At 41.4% G+C, this 17,642-nt stretch overlaps 1 protein-coding gene across 2 annotated transcripts in view; it reads left to right on the top strand.

Moving 5' to 3' along the window:
* The first annotated feature begins 303 nt into the window (after positions 1–303).
* RPS6KA2 (ribosomal protein S6 kinase A2) overlaps positions 304–17,642 on the top strand; it is a 285,035-nt gene continuing 267,696 nt past the window's right edge. Inside the window, exons 1-2 of one of the 2 annotated variants that reach the window (XM_086877952.1) lie at positions 304–537; positions 7,836–7,880. In XM_086877952.1, coding sequence (XP_086734078.1) covers positions 517–537; positions 7,836–7,880 — 66 coding nt within the window. In that variant the 5' untranslated portion in view covers positions 304–516. Of the gene's footprint in view, positions 538–4,271; positions 4,686–7,835; positions 7,881–17,642 lie in introns of those variants that run through there. The other variant, XM_086877953.1, reaches the window with a different exon arrangement.

Below are 17,642 nucleotides of genomic sequence, written 5' to 3' on the forward strand. Positions count from 1 at the left end.
ATCCTGTTTAAAACCTGCCCTACTTTTGCTAGTTACTTCTAGCATTTGACACTTACATTTTTGCCACAGATTTCATCCATCTAACACAAGCTTGGCTGTACAGACTAGAGGAAACTAGTCATGCACAGCATGTTCCTTTCACATTTGGGATTGTGTAGTGAAAGTCCCATATGAACCCCAAAGACCATGCTTTCTACTTCCCTGCCATAAGGCTGCATTTCACGGTAAACTAGAGCAGCAGCTGATGGATGGATCATTGTGATGGATGGATCATTGTGATGGATGAATCATTGTGATGGAAACACATGACGACAGTGGTCTGTGTGGATCTAACACCATCACTGGGATGTGCTCAGGCCTCTCCTCTTGCTGTTGAGATTCTGCTTGTGCATGGTGTGTTTATGCCACCTTCTGCCACTGTGTGTGGCCAGCAACGTGTTCCTCATCATGGGGTGCCAAATCCTGTAGCTGAAGGGTATCTATCAGCAGGACTTCTGGAGTGATTTCCTCCAGTTTATGCCAACCATTTACTGTCAAGTGAGGTATTTTGAAGTGTTCTTTAAACTTTGCCTTGGTCTTTTTCTGTTTAGCATTAGGAGGAATTTTTTCTGAGAAAGGCCATTAAGCATCCTTCCCCATGTGCTTATTCTATAGGTACCAATATGCAACAGAATAATGAGTTCTGTTTGTTACAAGATGACTGCTTGCTTGAAATGTGTTTATGTGCTGCATGATAGAGTTGTTTCTTACCCAGGTCCATCCTTTTTTGGCTACAGTACATAGCAGGAACCACTGGAAAGGACCAAAGAAATTACTTTTTTTGTGCCTTGGGAAACTGGATTAATATTCAGGAAACATTGCTAGAGCTCTGCTCTGATTTTGTTCTTAAGTGACCTTTGGGGAAACTTCAGCACACATTGTACAATCTGATTTCTTTGGAGGTTAGGGGCTGATCAGTGGTTGGGTCTTTTGTAGTTGAGCATTCAAGGCTTTCCAGGAGTCCTTTAGCAGCCAAAAATGGCATCAGACAAGCAATACACTTTACAGATGCTCTCTAATGCACCGCGTGAAAGGGACAGGAGAGAGTTACTACTTTGCTCCTCGCAATTGTTTTCCTCCCATTTTTACTGATGCTACTGACACTTCAGAGACCTGATCTCTTCTCAGCACCAGCATTTGGGGGATTCCATCCTTTAAGAACATGTTCCATGTAGCTCTTGTTTGCCTGGGAGTTACTGAAGGTCAAGCTTAAATTTTGCTGCAGATGAATAGACAGCTAAGTGGTCAGTCTTGTCCCAGAGAGTTATGTGCAGGAAAGGAGTTTTCACTTGAGTGAAAACTTGATTGAAATTTAGAAGAAAAAAAAAAAAATACTGGGCAGGTGATGCTGGTCTGGCAGTGTAGCCAGTGTAATGGTGGATGATGTTTGTACTGTGGCAACCAGGAAGAGGCATTTAAGTGCAGAGGGGAATAGATGGGAATGCCTTTGAGGGAGAGAGGATTTTTTTGCTGATTTCTATGTCAAGTAGTATCTCTTTTGGTTGTTGGACAGGCAGAAAGTAGTCTAACTCAAGCTTTGAGCAAGCTTTGAGCTCAAGCTGCATGCAGATGAATGTGTGTGTTTTGGCATGAGGTAATTCCATTCAACTGAGCACTGAAGTCATGAAATTGGAAGTGTGTTGAGCTAGTGGCAGAGAATATTTCTCTGTGCTTCTTCCCTTTGGTACATCAAATAGGGAAATAGTCCTTTTCCACAAAGCAGTGGACATGTAAGTTATTAAAGTGTCTTAATGTGATTTGTACACAATGCTCTTCATAAATTTTCTTCTGTACTTCGGTATCTCCTGCTCGTGTAGGAGTTACCGTAGCCCAGCAGGATATTGATGTGTCTAATCCCCCACTCTGCATCTGGCAGCAACCATTAGCTACCACTCAGGAGACAGGTAAAAATAGATGAAAAATCACCATGCAAGTAGTCCAGTACTTCTTTACACAGGAGATAAAGATGCCTGTATTCTCTTGACGCAAGTTGAACTAATAGCCTCGCAACTCTCAGCCTAGCTAGCATACCTGCAAATATTACTTCTGCTAAATTGCAAGTGTGGTTAACCAATATTTTTCCTTAGGAAAAAAAATCTTTAACTACTTCTTGCTCTAAACAGATTTCTTGTGTGTCCTCAGAGACCAATTTCTTTGAATTTCTGTCTGGTCTTTTGTGGTTTTTTTTCCTCCTCTATGTTCCATCCCCCTCTTCCCTTCTTTTTCTTTATTCTGCTCCTAATGAGGTATTTTTGGAAGTGGACTACCACTGATTTTGTGATGCTGCAAAATAAAGGGCAGGGGGAAAATTACCCAAACCCACATTTTCATTTGAGCTGAGGTTAAAAATTTCTGCACTTTTTAGGTAGGGATAAGAAGTGGAGTATGGAATGCATGCTTTGGTTAGTCCAATTATTTTTGAATATATAATTTGGGTTCAAGTCATCTTGGTGCTGAAAGAGTTTAGGCAGTCTACTGCACAGCACGTGTATTGTGCTTATAACAGAAGTATATATGTCATAGCAATAACAAGATCTTATAATTTGTTTTTCCCTGCTTTTATTTTATGCATGTTTAGACTGACCGAACTGGTCTGGAAATAAAATTGTGAGTTTTGATGTCCCAGTTTGAAAACAGATTTATACATAAGGAAGCATGTAACTGTATGTCTCAAGAATTAAGTGAAGTTCATGGAAAAGTTGTAAGAAACATTGGATCTGTATGCACATGTTTTCCCATACTTTGGATTTGCCTCCCCTGGGATTACCTGGACCTCCCCAGTTCCCTGTTGTCACAGACACTTGGCTCTTGCTCTCAGCCTGTAGCATCCAAGATTTGTGTCTCAAAGGCTAAAATACAATCCTGTAAATTGGAGTTAAATGCATTTTAAAAATCAAGATGGCATGTGATATAGTCATGTACAATCTTCTCGGGGATATCTGGTTTATAAAGGTCCCTGGGTTTTGTAAAACAGGTGTGGTTTGTGCTCTGAATTGGTTGTGTTTGGTCCTGGCTTTGGCCTCACGGTTGTTGGTGCTATGAGGCTGTTTGGGAGAGCCTCTATGTCAAGTTAAAGGTAGGAACTCATCTCTCATGTGTTGCTGGGAAAGAAACAGGGACAGGACACAAGAGCCAGGGAGTGTGTTACAGCCGGGTACTGCAGCTTCTGACCTCAGTTACCTGTCTGTTATGTGATTAACATCACTCCCACTACACTTCTTTGGTGAGCAGTGAGTAAACGCACTAATCTAGCTATTTAATCGCTCAATCTGTAAAGCAGATGAAACTGCATAATTGGTGTTACAAGTTGTTACTTAACTGTTGTAACAGATGTCAAGAAAAGTGTTCGTATTCTAACACAATTAAAAGACTGAGTTCTCGCAGCAGTATCTGAATTCATGGCTCTGTTTGTTGCTCTGGGTGAGGACTAATTTTTCTTTTTTCTTTATTATGGTTTGTGAGTTTGATTTTCCTAACCATGTTTAGCATTTGGACTCACAGGGGAGCTTTTTCATGTTAAATACAGCTTGGGGAAGCTGAGATGGGACTGGAGGAGGATCACTTCTCAAGTGTTCCTTAGTAGACTGGCAGAAGAATTTTTGTTGTTAATGCAAACTTGTGCTGAATTTGTACAGCACTGCCTATATGGAAGCTAACTGTGGCATTTGGAGCATGGAACAGAAGAAAAATGCACTTTGCATATTGATTCTTCATTCCAAAATGGCTCTTTGAAGAGTAGTGATTTATTGAACACTAAACCCTTTTTGGCCTCTGATGAAGTTGCCTGAACAAGTTAAAATGCATGTTTTGTCCTAAATTTGAGGAGAATTCGAATCAGTATCTGCATGAACCATGTCAGGTTGGTATGTGATGTGTTGTCATGCTTACTATAGTAAGGTTGCAATAGCTTTTGAGATGTGAAGGAGGAGGAAAGGGCACGTGAATAAACAGACTACAGGCTTTGTAGTACAGAGATAAAATAGTGAAGGAAGTGATAGTTAATTCTTTTTAAGACTGGAATAATACTGGGCTTTGTAAACCTTAGATATCCTTCTGGCTAGCCGCACGCTCTACCGCGCTTCCCCCGTCCTACACACTGGCTACAGGCTGACTAAACCCTGCTGTTGCCTCTCCAGCCCCGGTTCGGCCCTGGCGCCGTTCTGGCCCCGCGGGTTGCTCGGGCGGGGCCGGCCGGGCTGGGGGGGGCAGCGCTGCCGTTGCCATAGCAGCGCCCGCCGCCGCCGCAGCATCCTCCGCAGCAACTTTCCCCAGCTCCAAAGCGAGCCGAGCCGAGGCGGCGGCGGCCGGGAGGGACGGGACGGGAGGCGAGGGTCCGTCGGTGGCTGCCCCGTCCTGCCCCCCGCGCCTGGGAGCGCCCGAGCCCCTGCTGCGGCTCCCCGGGGGCAGCGCGGAGCCATTTTGCCGAGCGGGCGGGCGGAGGGTCCCGGTGCCGGTGCCGGTGCCGGTGCCGCTCGGAGCCGCGTCCCGTCCTCCCCCGGCACCTTCTCTCGTCCGCTCCCGCCGGCGGCCGAGCCGCGCTGCTTCTGCTTGATCCCGTCCTCCTCGGGCAGGAATCGCCCAGCATGCCGATCGCCCACTTGCTGGAGCTATGGAAAGGGATAGAGGTGGAGCCCATGGAGACGGAGGTGAGCGGCGGCGGGCCCCCCTTTCCCGCCGGGGAAGCGCCTCGGTGGTGCCCCAAAGCTCAGCAGATGGGGTGTGAGCGGAGCCCGCGCTGCCGGCTGCCGAGCGCGGGGGGCAGGCGGGGCTCGGGAACCTGGTGGTGGCTCCCCGGCGGAGAGTTTGGAGCTCCCGCCGAGCCCGGGCTGTGCGGGATGTCCCGTCCCGTCCCGTCCCGGCCGCACGGCTCCGGGCTCGGGTCGGAACCGTGTCCCGGGAGACTGGGCTGGATGGAAAGGAAAGAGCGTGCACAACAGATGGAAACCCACAGAGCGGGCTGAGTCGGACTCGGGCTCAAATTTAAACGTGAAGTACGTGATCTGTAATTTGAGGCTCGAATAGGTCCGTGGACCTCTCTTGGGTTCCGATTAGCCATTTGCCCATTACCTCTTAGCGTAAGACTGCGCTTTCCGGATGATGCTGGAAACCCGATGCCGTGATAATTAATCGGCTGCTGTGCTGCGTGTGCTCACGATTTGTCTCGCAGTGTTTTCATGAACTGCAGTCTAAGGTTATCTTGTGTCAAGAAAGGCATCATTCAAGTTCAGTAAGTGTTTGGACAGCGCTCTCAGTCACATGGTGTGGCTCTTGGGGATGTCCCGGACAGGAGCTGAGCTCTGTGATCCTTGCGGGTACCTTCCAGCTTAGGTTATTCTATGACTTCATGGTTTTTGTACTGTACTGGGACAAGGTAGATTCCTGAGTATTTCTGGGACTGTTGAGCTGTGCAAAAACCCCAAAGTATTTCATGTCAATTGTTTGTAGCACGGGATGCACATTTGTAACAGACAGGTGGTAGAAATAGATGAATGAAATGTGTGAGGTGGAGGGGGATGGTATTTATTGTTTAGCCCCTCATCCCCTTGTTTGACTGAAGTACTATAACAGGGTTTTGGAGAGAGGGAAAGATGGGAGTGTAACTGAGCCAGACAGGTTATGGAGAACAAAACACTTGACTCAAAAGGAGCTGCTGAACTGCAGGAAAACTGCAGGAATGGTTTCATGCAAGATGTTAGTTTGTACTTGTAAACAGTACAGTAGAAGTGATAATGTGATATATTGTACCAGCACAGATCATTCTGGAGTCCCTGGGTTAAAAACAAGCTATGAGGGGCTTGTAAAGGTTTAAATCATGTAATTCACTTCTGAATACTGTCACTTTGTGGGATGCGAGGAACCCGAGGGCTAATAAACAGGTTATAGCTGGGAAACTGTGCGTCATTCCTGATTTTGTTTTAGAAGTTAGCTGACACCTTGTAAAATCACTTTCACAATGAGAAGACTTGTGTAATTTGTATGGTGAACAGTTTTCTGCTGAACATCATAGAAATGGTGCTCCCCTCCCAGGTCTACCTTTCTGTTGACTGATATTCAAAGTGCATGTATGTGCCTGTTTTTTTTCTTCCTCCTCCCCTTCTTTCTAAAATCAGTTCAGTTTTTGTGTGCCCAGTGTTTTTCTTTCTGGCCCAGACAGAAAGTACTTCAGTCATTTTCTGTTTATTTCTGGGAAAAACTCCCCTGTATCACAGGGCAAATCCTGCACTAATGCCCAATATACCTTGCCTGGGTCGATGTCTTTGTATTGTCACTTCTTTAGCTGGTAGAGGACTACTTAGACCTTTCTTTCAGTAGAAACTGTGTGGATCTCTTTACCAAGGGTAATTGATCCATTGCAGTGATAGTTAATCAGGTATGTTGGTTTGGAGGTTTTGGTGGTGGCTTTTTTTTTAATTTCCTGCTTGAAAGAGCAACATAGATAGCAACACTTGCTGAGATTTCACTTATGAAAAGTTTCGGGAGTTAAAGAATTGCAGACATAAACTCCTGCAATTTAGATAGGAACAACAGATAAAGCACCATTTATTGGCACTATTTATTGCTGTCTCTAAGCACAATAAAGATATGCTATAACTAATGACCATTTTAGATCATGCTATAGATAGAATTGCTATTGTTTGCTCAAATCTAGTAAAAGCACTTAGAAATTAATTTCATCTCTTGTGGGCTCTTGTCCATGAAGACATTTTCAATCAGCAGAAACATTTACTCTTTAATGAGCTGGATGCAGCTTAAACACTAGTGGTTGTACTGATTCAAGAGAACTGTCATGGTCTCTGAATCTGTGTGGGATAAAATGTTTTCATGATTGTCTGCAAGTTGTTCTTTTTCACGGAAGCTTTTCACAGCTAGTAGACAAGGAGGGAGACGGTTTAATGCTTTGATGCATATGGACCTGTTTCTCCTTCCCTTCCTTAATGCCAAAAACCCTTTTAAAACAAAGACATTTATGAGTGCCTTGTGCATGACTCAGGTGAATGACTTGCAAATATTAAAGACAGCTTTTATAGTGAATCAATCATTTGATAAGGAAGAGTGCATCAAGGGCATGTTCTATATTATGTTTGTGTAAAGGAAGATTAGAGTGAAATACTGCTGCTTTCACCTGTTGACTCAGGAGGTCATTAATTGTGTTTGACAAGTAAGCAAGAAAATTGGAATATTTGCTGTTCTAGAACTTCTTTGAGAGTAGGCAAAATTATTGATCCCACTCAAGCTGGATGGGTGAGATAGTGAATTACAGCATTGGGAATATTTTTCCTGAGAAAGGGTTGTGTGATCAAGTTCTGTGTAATCTTTCCACCTGTTTTCCAGAGGGTTTACCACTTAATGGATTTTAGGTGAGCACAACATTTAAATGGAAGCTGGGTGTTTAGAAAATTTCCTTCTATATATACACATATATTCTCTCTTGCTATCAAAATATGATGTTCCGTTTCTCAGTTTTTTCAGTAATAATATTTTTTCTTTATCCATTCTATAATAAATTTGGCTTCAACTATTCATCAGCAATTTTAATAGTTCTTTTGTTGTGCTTTCTTCTTGTAACCTTTTATATATCTAGGAGAAAGCAGGGCCCTATGGATTCAAAGGTTAATTTACCTGTGCAAAGTGTGAAGAATTGGATGAACCTATTATAGTAGGATAAACTGAAAGCAGCTTAACTGCCCAAAACTAAATTGACTGTGTTTTGTGCTAGGTCTTTCCTTAAAATTGTCTTTCTTGCTAGTGTGTATTTACAGGATTTTTTCTTCTCTTTTCTGCTCTCTGTTTACTAGACTGTGGTGGAAGATTCTGCCCCGGATGAAGAACCTGTAAAAGAGGTAGATCGGCTGATTCATGGATCACACAAATGTTAACAAATTAATTCTAATATCACCTTCTGTCTTCATGAAACAAAATGTCTCTGGTACATATTCTCCACGTGCTTGTAGCTGTCAAGATACAAAGTCAACCCATTTTTGGTGTCTTATTACCAGGTCAAGTAAGGAACAAAAAGATTATTAGGGGATTTATTTTACAGATGTTGGCTGTGCATTTTTCTCACAAAAGTGCACACAGCTTCTTGAGGTATATAGTTTTCCTGCAGAGAAGATTTTGTAATGACCTTAAAAAGAGTAACTGTCATGTTAACAAGGTTTGTGTATTGTAAATTGTGCACAAGTTAATTCCACAGACAAATTGAAGTCATTACCACTTGTTCCCCTGGCTGGCTCTTCACCACAGCAAGACTGAGCTAAACCTTCGCTTCAAGTTAATCTGTTGTTTATATTATTGTAGCACTGTACTATTGTGCTAATTAAAACACAAAAAAACCCCAAACAAATCTAAACCTACAGGAAAGGTAAGTCTTGCCTAAAAGTGTTTAAATGCCAAATAAGTAATATGAAGATATAAAAGAGGCAATCATCCTTCACTACTATGATGAGTTGAGGGCAAACTTGACACTGGTCCCATGTGTCAGGGCAAAGTGCTGCTGGTTTGTGTAGAGTGAGCCAGGGTGTGCTTGATAGATCATCAGCCATTTGCTGATGTCAAAAAGCAAAGTAGACTGAATCCCTCCAGGACTGAAGGGAGGCTGCAAAGATGCATGTCTAAGTAGCCACCTTTTGAAGATTAACTTCCTGGTATCTCTTACTCCTTGAAATAGAAAACTTACCTTTGATGTTTGATTTTCTGTGCAGAAATTTGTTAATTTTTACTATGTTAAAGGCATAGCTTAACCCCCTAATGATAGGAAGGAGGAAGGAATCTTAGCTTTGATCTCTGAAATGACTGCAACTTCCAAATGGATTTTTTTTCCCTTCCATTACCATTTCTTAAAAAGAGCAATAAATTACTCTTTAAAAAGCTTGGGGAAGAAGTGCAGGTAGCTTGGCTCATCACTTTCTTTGAGGATATGGCTGAATATAAAAGTTCTGGTTTGTGGGTTTTAGGAGGACTTTTTTGTGAATATAGCCTTCATATTTCCCAAATTAATTTAAGCCTAGGTAATTTTCATTAGGGATGCTCCTTATAATTTTTAAGTTTGAAATTTGGAAGAAAAAAAGAAGGTATGTAATGTCTACCTGTCTAGACCTTAATATACCTTAATCCTGTGTTCTCATTTTCTGATGTAAACATTGCAGTGTGCAATTTAATATCTGTAGTGGTGTTTCTTTCTGGGTTTTTTTTCTCCTTTTCTCTGCTGCTCCTTTTCTCTTCATGCTGTTTCAGCCCTTTGCTGGCTCAGCCTGTAAGCCTCTTCCATTTCCATGAAGCTTGTGTCCTGCTGTGTAGTGGCATTGTAAGAAGGAACAGTCTACTCTTCAGGTGACTGATAGTTGTACTGTGCCCTACCCCAAAGAATTTTTTTTAATTTTATTTTGAGACATTGAAACATGACTTAAGGAGTGAATTAAAATCATGTAATACAATGGTTCATACCTGCTTAAAGGATGTTTTTGTAAATAACCTGCCTTAGGCTATGTTGGTCTCCTCTTTTTTCTCCCATGCTGTGTATAGTGTGGACAAATGAGAGGGTGGTAAAATGCATTATGAAAACTGCAAGTCTCATTTTTTCCTGAGGTCTGCTTTTCCTGTTGATGGATAAGTTCTTTAAATGTCTTGGGGGCATAAATTAATGGGATTGTTACATAGAACAAGTGTTCCTGAGACACATCTTGGCCCTAGAGCACTGTGTCAGCTCTGCTCTAGGATTGTCACCCAGATTACTGAGGGTTGCTGTCGGGGCTTTTTCCTAGGAGGATGAACATCCCACAGACTCTGTTTTATGTTCCACAAAAGCAAGCAGATTAGTGGATGGAAATTTCCTTAAGAGGATTTTATACTCCTGCAGCAGTTATTGCTTAGATTTGTGGGATGCAGTTTTTTTGTTAAGAGGTTCTTTTTGACAAAATGGCCTTTTCCTGGGAGAAAAGGATAAGTGTCACCACCAGTGTTAGTTAAAGGCTCCAGCCTACTTAAGGATGATGTGTCTTGTGGTCTAGTTTAGATCAAAGTGTTGGCATTCTACCTAAACTTCCTTGAAGTTGTAGCTGGCAGCAAAATTCTTTGTCACATTTTTCTAAAACAGTGAGTATATGTGCAAAACAGCTCCCAGTACTTTGAAAATACGGCATTCAGAAGCTATCTTGTAACATTGCTTGGAGCTGTTTTACCCTTTCAAGGGAATTTGTATGCCCTAGTTCAAACATTGCATGGGACTCTCAGGGAAAGTAGAGCAGATATGCAGTAGAAATGCTGATGCACAAACAGAACTGGTTGGCAAAACTGAAAATGGAAGTACCCAGGCTTACTCTTAACTCCAGTGCAGCTTCCAAAGACTCGTAACTTCTGCTGATGCTGTGTGTGCTGGTGAAAATGCGAGTTATGAAATTGTGTAGCTTGTGGCAAGCACACGTTGCAGGCTCAGCCACTGTCTATAGTGAGGATATGAATTTATTGGATCATCGAGAAAAGATCAAGTTTCTGTAACTAATGGCAGTAACAGCTTGTGTGATACTTTTTAGGAACTTAAGGAAAACTGCATTGAATGATCACAATGAAGAAAGCATGAAACCTGTGCACCAGTGGAGATTTTATATTTGTTGGTCTAGTGCTACTGTTATCAAGGCAATAAATGTTTGTGGCAGCACAGAAAACTGATGTTGGAAGGTGCCTCTGGAGATTATCTAGCCCAACCTTCCCTGCCCTGCTGAAAGCAGTGTCAGTGGTGGGAAAGTGCTTGTCACTGCATCCAATTGTGCCTTGAATGGACTCTACAAGCTCTCTGGGACCCAGTTCTAGCATCTGATCACCCTAAGAGGAAAAGAAAACATTCATGTGTAAAATTTCCTGTGATTTGGTTTGTGCTCACTGCTTCCTGTCACTTCACTGGAGATACCACTGCAATGAATCTCATTCTGTCAATTTTATTTTCTCTCATTGGGGATTTATACATGTGAACAAGACACATTCTCTATTCTTTCCTTGTCTCTTTCGTTGTCTTCTTCAGGGGGTACAATTCCATCTTTCCCAGAATCATTTTTGTAGGTCAGATCTGCTCCTCCATGGTTCATTTTTGTGGTGATTGACCTTCACTTGCTTCAGTAGGTTCACATCTTGTTTTGAACTGTGTAAGCCCAGAAGAGGGCATCACTCCAGATGTCTCAGCAGTGCCGAGTGGAAGAGAAGGATCACTCCACCAAACCTGCTGGCACCACCTTTTCTAAAACAGCCCAGAGTGTTGTCAACTTTCTTTGCCAGCTGGCTCAATTCAACTTGTCCACCAGGATTCCCAGGTCCTTCTGTGCAAAGATGAATTCCAGCTGTGTGGCCCCAGCCTTCAGGGTTATCTTTCTTGAGGTACAGAACATTGCATGTTCCTTTGCCAAACTTCAGGATAATACTGTTGTCCAATTTCTCCAGTTAGCAGAAGTCTCTCTGGACACAGCACATCTCTCTGGTGTCAGCAGCTGTTACTGCGTTTTGTAACATCTACAGACTTGTAGAGTGTGTCCCCTGCCTAATCATCCAAATCATTAATGAAGATGTTAAATAATCCAGGACCCAGTCTTGATCTCTGGGGTATGCTAGTGGGTGATGCCAACTGAACTTTGTGCAGATCACAGCCCTCTGGGTATTGATCAATTTTTTGATCCATCTCACTGTTCACTTATCTGATTCAATCAGTCCCTCATCTGTTTGTCAGAGATGATGTGGGAGACAGTGTCAAAAGTTTTACTTGAAGCCTGCACCTTCATTCTTTAAAATGGTGAAGGCTGTCAGGTTGTTGAAGTACAATTTTCTTCTTCACAAATCTATGGTGACTACGGCAAATAATTTTCTTGCCATTCATATGCTTGTGAATTCTTTCCAGAGAGATTTGATTCATCGCCCTTTCAGGTACTGAGGTGAAGCTGACTGGCTTGCAATTTGCTGGATCTTCCTTCTTGAAGAAAGGAACTACATCATTTCTCACACCTCTCAAGAAGCTTTTCCAATTTCCATGTGTCTTCAGAGTACTGAGACTAGTCACACAATGATATTGGCCAGTTTCCTCAGCATTAATGGATATATCTCATCGAGTCCTACATTCTTTTTGCAGGGTGTGTTGTGTTTGTTTAAGCACCCCCTAATCTGACTCCCCTCCACCAAAGCCAAATCCTTCTCTATCACCTTTTTCCAGGGGCCTGCGAGTCCTAAAGGCTCAAAATTACCAGTAAAGACCAAAGCAATGAAAACACTGGGTACCTTGGCTCTCTTGTCTCCTTTGTCACCATCTCTCCTTCCCTCCTCAGTAGCAGGACCAAAGGTATTTTGTTGCTGCTAGAACTACAACAGTGCTTGTTACTCTCTATCTCAGATTCAATTGCACACGGGCTTCCTGACACCAGCACTGCATTCTTAATAGTCTTCATGCTTCTTCTGGACACTTCTGTTTCCTCCATTTAGATAGACTTCTCTGGCGTGTCTGAGGTCTTTCAGATGATCCTTGTCCATTCATGCAGGTCTTTGGCTGCCTTTGCATGAATTTTTTGTTGGTCAGGGTGGCCAAATCATGAGCTAGGAGGAGGTGATCCTTGAAAATTATCCTGCCATCCTGTACCCTTCTTTCTTCCAGGGCCATCCTCTGTGGGATTCATCCGAGCAGGTGCCTGAAGGGAACAAAATCTGTTCTGATGAAGTCTGCAATCGTGATCTTGACTTTTGCTTTGCTCTTTTACCTTGGGATCTTGATGATAACTGCAAGGAAAGCTGCTCTTGAACACCAGTCTTGACCAGTTCTTTCTTGTTTGTATGGATCAGGTCCAGCAGAACAACTTCCCTTATTGGCTTGTTGATCACCTGTATCAAGAATTCATCAATGCAACAATCTCTAGGATTGCTTTTGATTTTCAGAAGATGCCAGAGGGGGTAAAGTGGATTCTTTGAGGATTAGGGTCTGTGCATATGAGTCTTCTTTCTTTTGTCTGAAGAAGGCCTCTGCTTCTTCCTGGACAGGTTGTCAGTAGTAGTCACCTTCCAGAATGCTGAGGCACATCTGTGCTAGCATAATGTTGAACCACCAACAGCAGCCTCTCTTTCAAAGGGGCTGGAATCATATTCGGCTGCAGAGACAATAGGGAATGCTTCTAGGCTGTTTGTTGTGGTTCTTCACTAGGATTACGTCAAAACAGCTTAACCAGTGCACACCAACACTAGAGTTGGTGGTATATCTGTTTCATGAAAAAAAACAGCAGTGAACTTAAAGCAGGTCAGAACATTCTGGTTTGCCATTAAAAGAGTTGCTTTTCTTTCAAAGTTGGAGGGGTGGTTGTTGCTCTTTTCCAGTAGTATCTGGTGAACTCTCACTTGTCTTCCATCTCAATTAAATAAAGGTCTCAATATACCTGGTATGGAGTGTTCCATCCATCATAAAATTAAATATGTTGGTGATGATTTTTAATAGTAATTATAAATGACTGCACAGCGAAGGAAAAAACATCTACCTCTCTGTGCTTGAGCTTGTAGGTCACAGGTTGTCATGTGCATTGAGCTCCTTCAAGCAGAATAACTTCAGTTTTCTGCTGCTTTGTGAGTGGTGTTTTAGTTGTCAGGATCAATCACAGAACACAAGACATTTCTTGGTATATATGTTTACACACAAGATGTCTGTACCTCATTAAAAAACTTGGCCTGCAAGAGGAGCTTTTCCTTTCAGGGAAAACAAATAGGAAGCTTATCATCAAATGAGTGGTATGCCATAAAGTGTACAGAAGGACAATTTTGTAATATGATGTAAAAAGCTTTTGAGGAGGGAAGCCTGGTTTGGGTTGCTAGATGACAGCAATGTGTTTACTAAACATACTGAATTTTTTCTTTCCCCAGAAAGCCAACCAACCAAACCCAACAACAACCAAACACTCAGAATTAAGGAACATTATTTAAGAAAAAGGTCTGAAGTAATGTTGTTGGGTTCTTTTTTTGTATCAAGTAATGGTTATAATCACAGAATGTAAGTAACTGTAAATCCAGATATTGTGCTGCACACCTTTGTAAAAGAAAGACTTGTAGGCATCTAACTGGGATGACTTTTTTCTCTCTATAGAAATAGATGTTGAGTGAACTTAAATGTAGGCCCTGACTGGAAAATTATGACCTTGCATAGCTTCTTACAAAATTGCACTGCTGATGTATTTAAGAAAAAAAAAATAAATTTCTCCTTTCCACAGCTCTTTGGGTATGTGGTGTAGGCAGTGTAAGCTGTTTTACTTAAAAATTTTATTTAAAAAAAACCCCGTAATATTTAGCTCTTACAAAGGACTTGGTAGGTAATAACTTTATAAATTGATTTTTAGAAACTGTTTTAATTCCCAAAATATATTAATCTACAGTGCCTATTGTCTAACATTTGAAAAAGAGTAAATAACTGCAATTTGGTTTGGAATTAGGTTGATCAGTCAACCAACAGAATATTGTTGAAATTGAAAAATACACTATACACTATTGGGAAAATAGTATATAAAAGTGTGTGTTGTTGATAAAGTTTTTTTTGTCACTGACTTTGTGTGGCTAAAATGTGAGAGGGGACAGCTGGGGTCATGGAGTGAATGAAATATCTCCTCCTTTTCTTGCACCCCAGAGCCTGTGTTCAGAATCCCAGCAATGAAGGGGAAGCTGACAGGGCAACAGCTGTGCTACTCTTACTGAAATAGAATTTTGTTACTTCTGATACTTTGTAAATTGGTTTCTTCTTGTCACTGTCTCATCAGCTGAATTAAAGCAAACATAGGGGAGATATCAATATAGGAGAAAAGCCTATTGTTTTTTCACTTTTATTTTTTCTTTTTCTGCCCCCTTGTATGTTTCATAAAGCAAATAGAGACATAGAAAATTTCAAATTTTTGGAGGTAGGCAGCGTGTAGAAAAACTTATTACATAAACTGAAAGACTTGTGACATTTGAACTTAAACATGTAAGTTTAGCAACATATTTATATATGATAGCCTATTCACATTACGCTTTTTGGTTCTAGCTGTTAGTGCACAGTCACTGTTACTTTTTTGAGTTACTGCTTTCAGTCAGTGTGCTGTTGTGGCTCTGATGCATTAGAGAGAAGATAACAGCGCTCTAAAAAAACTTCATCAAAAGTCTGTGGACTCTTCAGGATTTTTTCAGCCCCTCTGGCTCTCTGCAGCCTTTGCTAAATGCTGCTGTCTGTGGTGAATGACAACCTTCATTGGAACTATTCTTTCTGTGGCCAAAGTGGGACAGATTCTGTTCCTCAGAAACTGGGTTTTCAGGACCAAAAATGGACTCTGTCTCCATATCTCTTGGAACCCTAAATGGGGTTTTTAGCCAGTGGAGAAAGTCACTGGTGATTTATATATCAAGCTTCCCTTGAGATAATAGCTGATGCTCCCTCCTATTGAAGTGCAACTTTTACATGTGTACTTCTTGTACTATTTATTGGATCAGGACCTTGGTGTGATGGTGATTTCATCTCTGTTCCTGATACTGCAGGAAGCACTGACACAGTGGGGTGGTGCAGCCTGCAGAGTTCAGGGACAATGCTTGGGGGGTGTGGGTTTTGTTGTGTTTTCTGTTGTGTGCTGGATTTTTAAGTTTGCCGTGTTTAGCAATAGAACAAAGAGCTAACCAACCAAATATTTTTTTGCTAAGTGGACACTAAAATGACCAGTTCTGATTTAATCAATCAGACAGGCACATGGATGCACAGAGTATATACTGTGTTTGGAAGCTTTTAAAATAAATGTTGCAGACTGCACTGCAGCTGTCACAACTGAGCAAATGTCATGCTGAACCGGGAAAAGAGGTTCTGAGAGTATTTTCAAGATGTGAAACACTTCAAGGAATTAGGCTGCTTGATGTTGAACAAGGGTTATTACCTAAGACAAATGAAAGTTCATCTGGGGAAGACCATTCCCTCATGAAAATTGTCTTATACCGTAATGGCCTTTGGTGCCCAAGACTGTGCTGGCTGTGAGTGAATTGTGTCATCAGGAGAGATGACTCACTCGGCAGTCCCTAGAGTCGAGGATAACTTGTTTCTGTGATGAGTATGGTGCCTCCTAGAGAGATTTGTTATTTAAAATGGAAACAAACTACAATTTACACGCAGATGGTTACAACTCTAGGGTGAGAAAATCCATTTTCTTCATCACAATGAAGTGAAAGTCAACTGTTTTGCTATTTTTTCCCACTAGGTTGCTCTAATTTTCTTTCTCACTCTGTGGTTTGCTCCTTAGAAGATAGAGTTTTGTGTTGAAATGAGAGCTCTTTCTTTGAGTCTTCTATTCTCCTTTCCTGCTACTTGTAAGGTTAATAACTTTCACCATAGGAAAAGTAATGTGACAAAGGGGCAAGATGGGCACAGTTACTTTGGAAGAAAGTCTTTCTCTGACTGCCTTTTTCCAAAGATTTGACAGGAAAAATCAGAAGGTATCTCTAAATATAAAAAATAAAAATAATAATAAAAAAAATGTTCTCAAATGGGCATGGTTAGACACAGAAGAGTTAAGTTGTTATTGGAGATGTCAAGTATTAAGCTTCTGCTTCTAGGTAGTCATGTGCTTCATGGTACAATTTATTTTTTTCAAGACTTGTTAGGTTCTGCCTGCTGACTAGAAAGGGAGCTTTTGGTAATAAATAGCTGCATTTTGAACAAATGAATTACACTTGCAGAAGTTTCGTCTTTATAGAATGTGTGGTCAGTATTCAGGCATGCTTATTACACTCAGGGTTTCACAAAGATTATATTGACATTTACAAGTGGCATGTGAAGTATTCAGAGCAGCAACAAAAACAACACTACATAAGTTTTGGAAGTCAAGAAGGAAGGCAAATTACCTCTTCTTGAGCACCCGGATGCTAAAGACTACCAGATGCTTTGTCTCATTCAGCCAGTTATTTCTGAGAGGTGGCCCCAAAAGTCACGTTGCCTATCACCTCTGTGGAAGAGGATTGCTTCAACATCAGGAAAGTGTGGGGCTGAAAATAAAGACCTGATGGTCCAGGGTTGCAGGTGGGTGTTTTTACAATATTGTGCCTGTGAAGTTAACTGCAAGTTCCCAGCTGTTGAAAATTTTGATTCAGCATCTATGTAGAATCTATGTAGAATATACTTAGGTATATTTAAGTTTCTTGTAGTGTAGGTATCATGATCGAATTACCTCTTTGTAACTGTACATGGTAGAAACCTGAAGTCTTCTAAACATTTCAGTTTTGGACGTAAGAAGTTCTGTAAATGACAAATTCTGCCCCTGCTCAGACTTGTCTCATCAAAAGTGGATGTAGATTTCCTGATTGCTGTTTTAGTTCTTATTTTGTATCTGTTTTCTCCCCTCTTTAATCATGTGAGGTCAGTAATTGCAGTGGTTACTAGGTTTGTTTAATCTGGTCTAGAAATATTCTTTCTGATAACAAACATCAAACAAAAGAAAAAGAGAAGGAAAACAGAGGATTCTAATTGGCATTCACATATGATGGATGATTGAAGTGCAGTCTATCCCTTTCATTGGTGTCTTTTGTTATTTGGGGTGGTCTGGGTTTTAAGTGTGCAGATTAGGCATATTTATTAATATTTAGCACTTGAACAAGTA

The sequence above is a fragment of the Cyanistes caeruleus genome, chromosome 2, assembly GCF_971803275.1.
Source record: "Cyanistes caeruleus chromosome 2, bCyaCae1.hap1.1, whole genome shotgun sequence".
NCBI lineage: Eukaryota > Metazoa > Chordata > Aves > Passeriformes > Paridae > Cyanistes > Cyanistes caeruleus.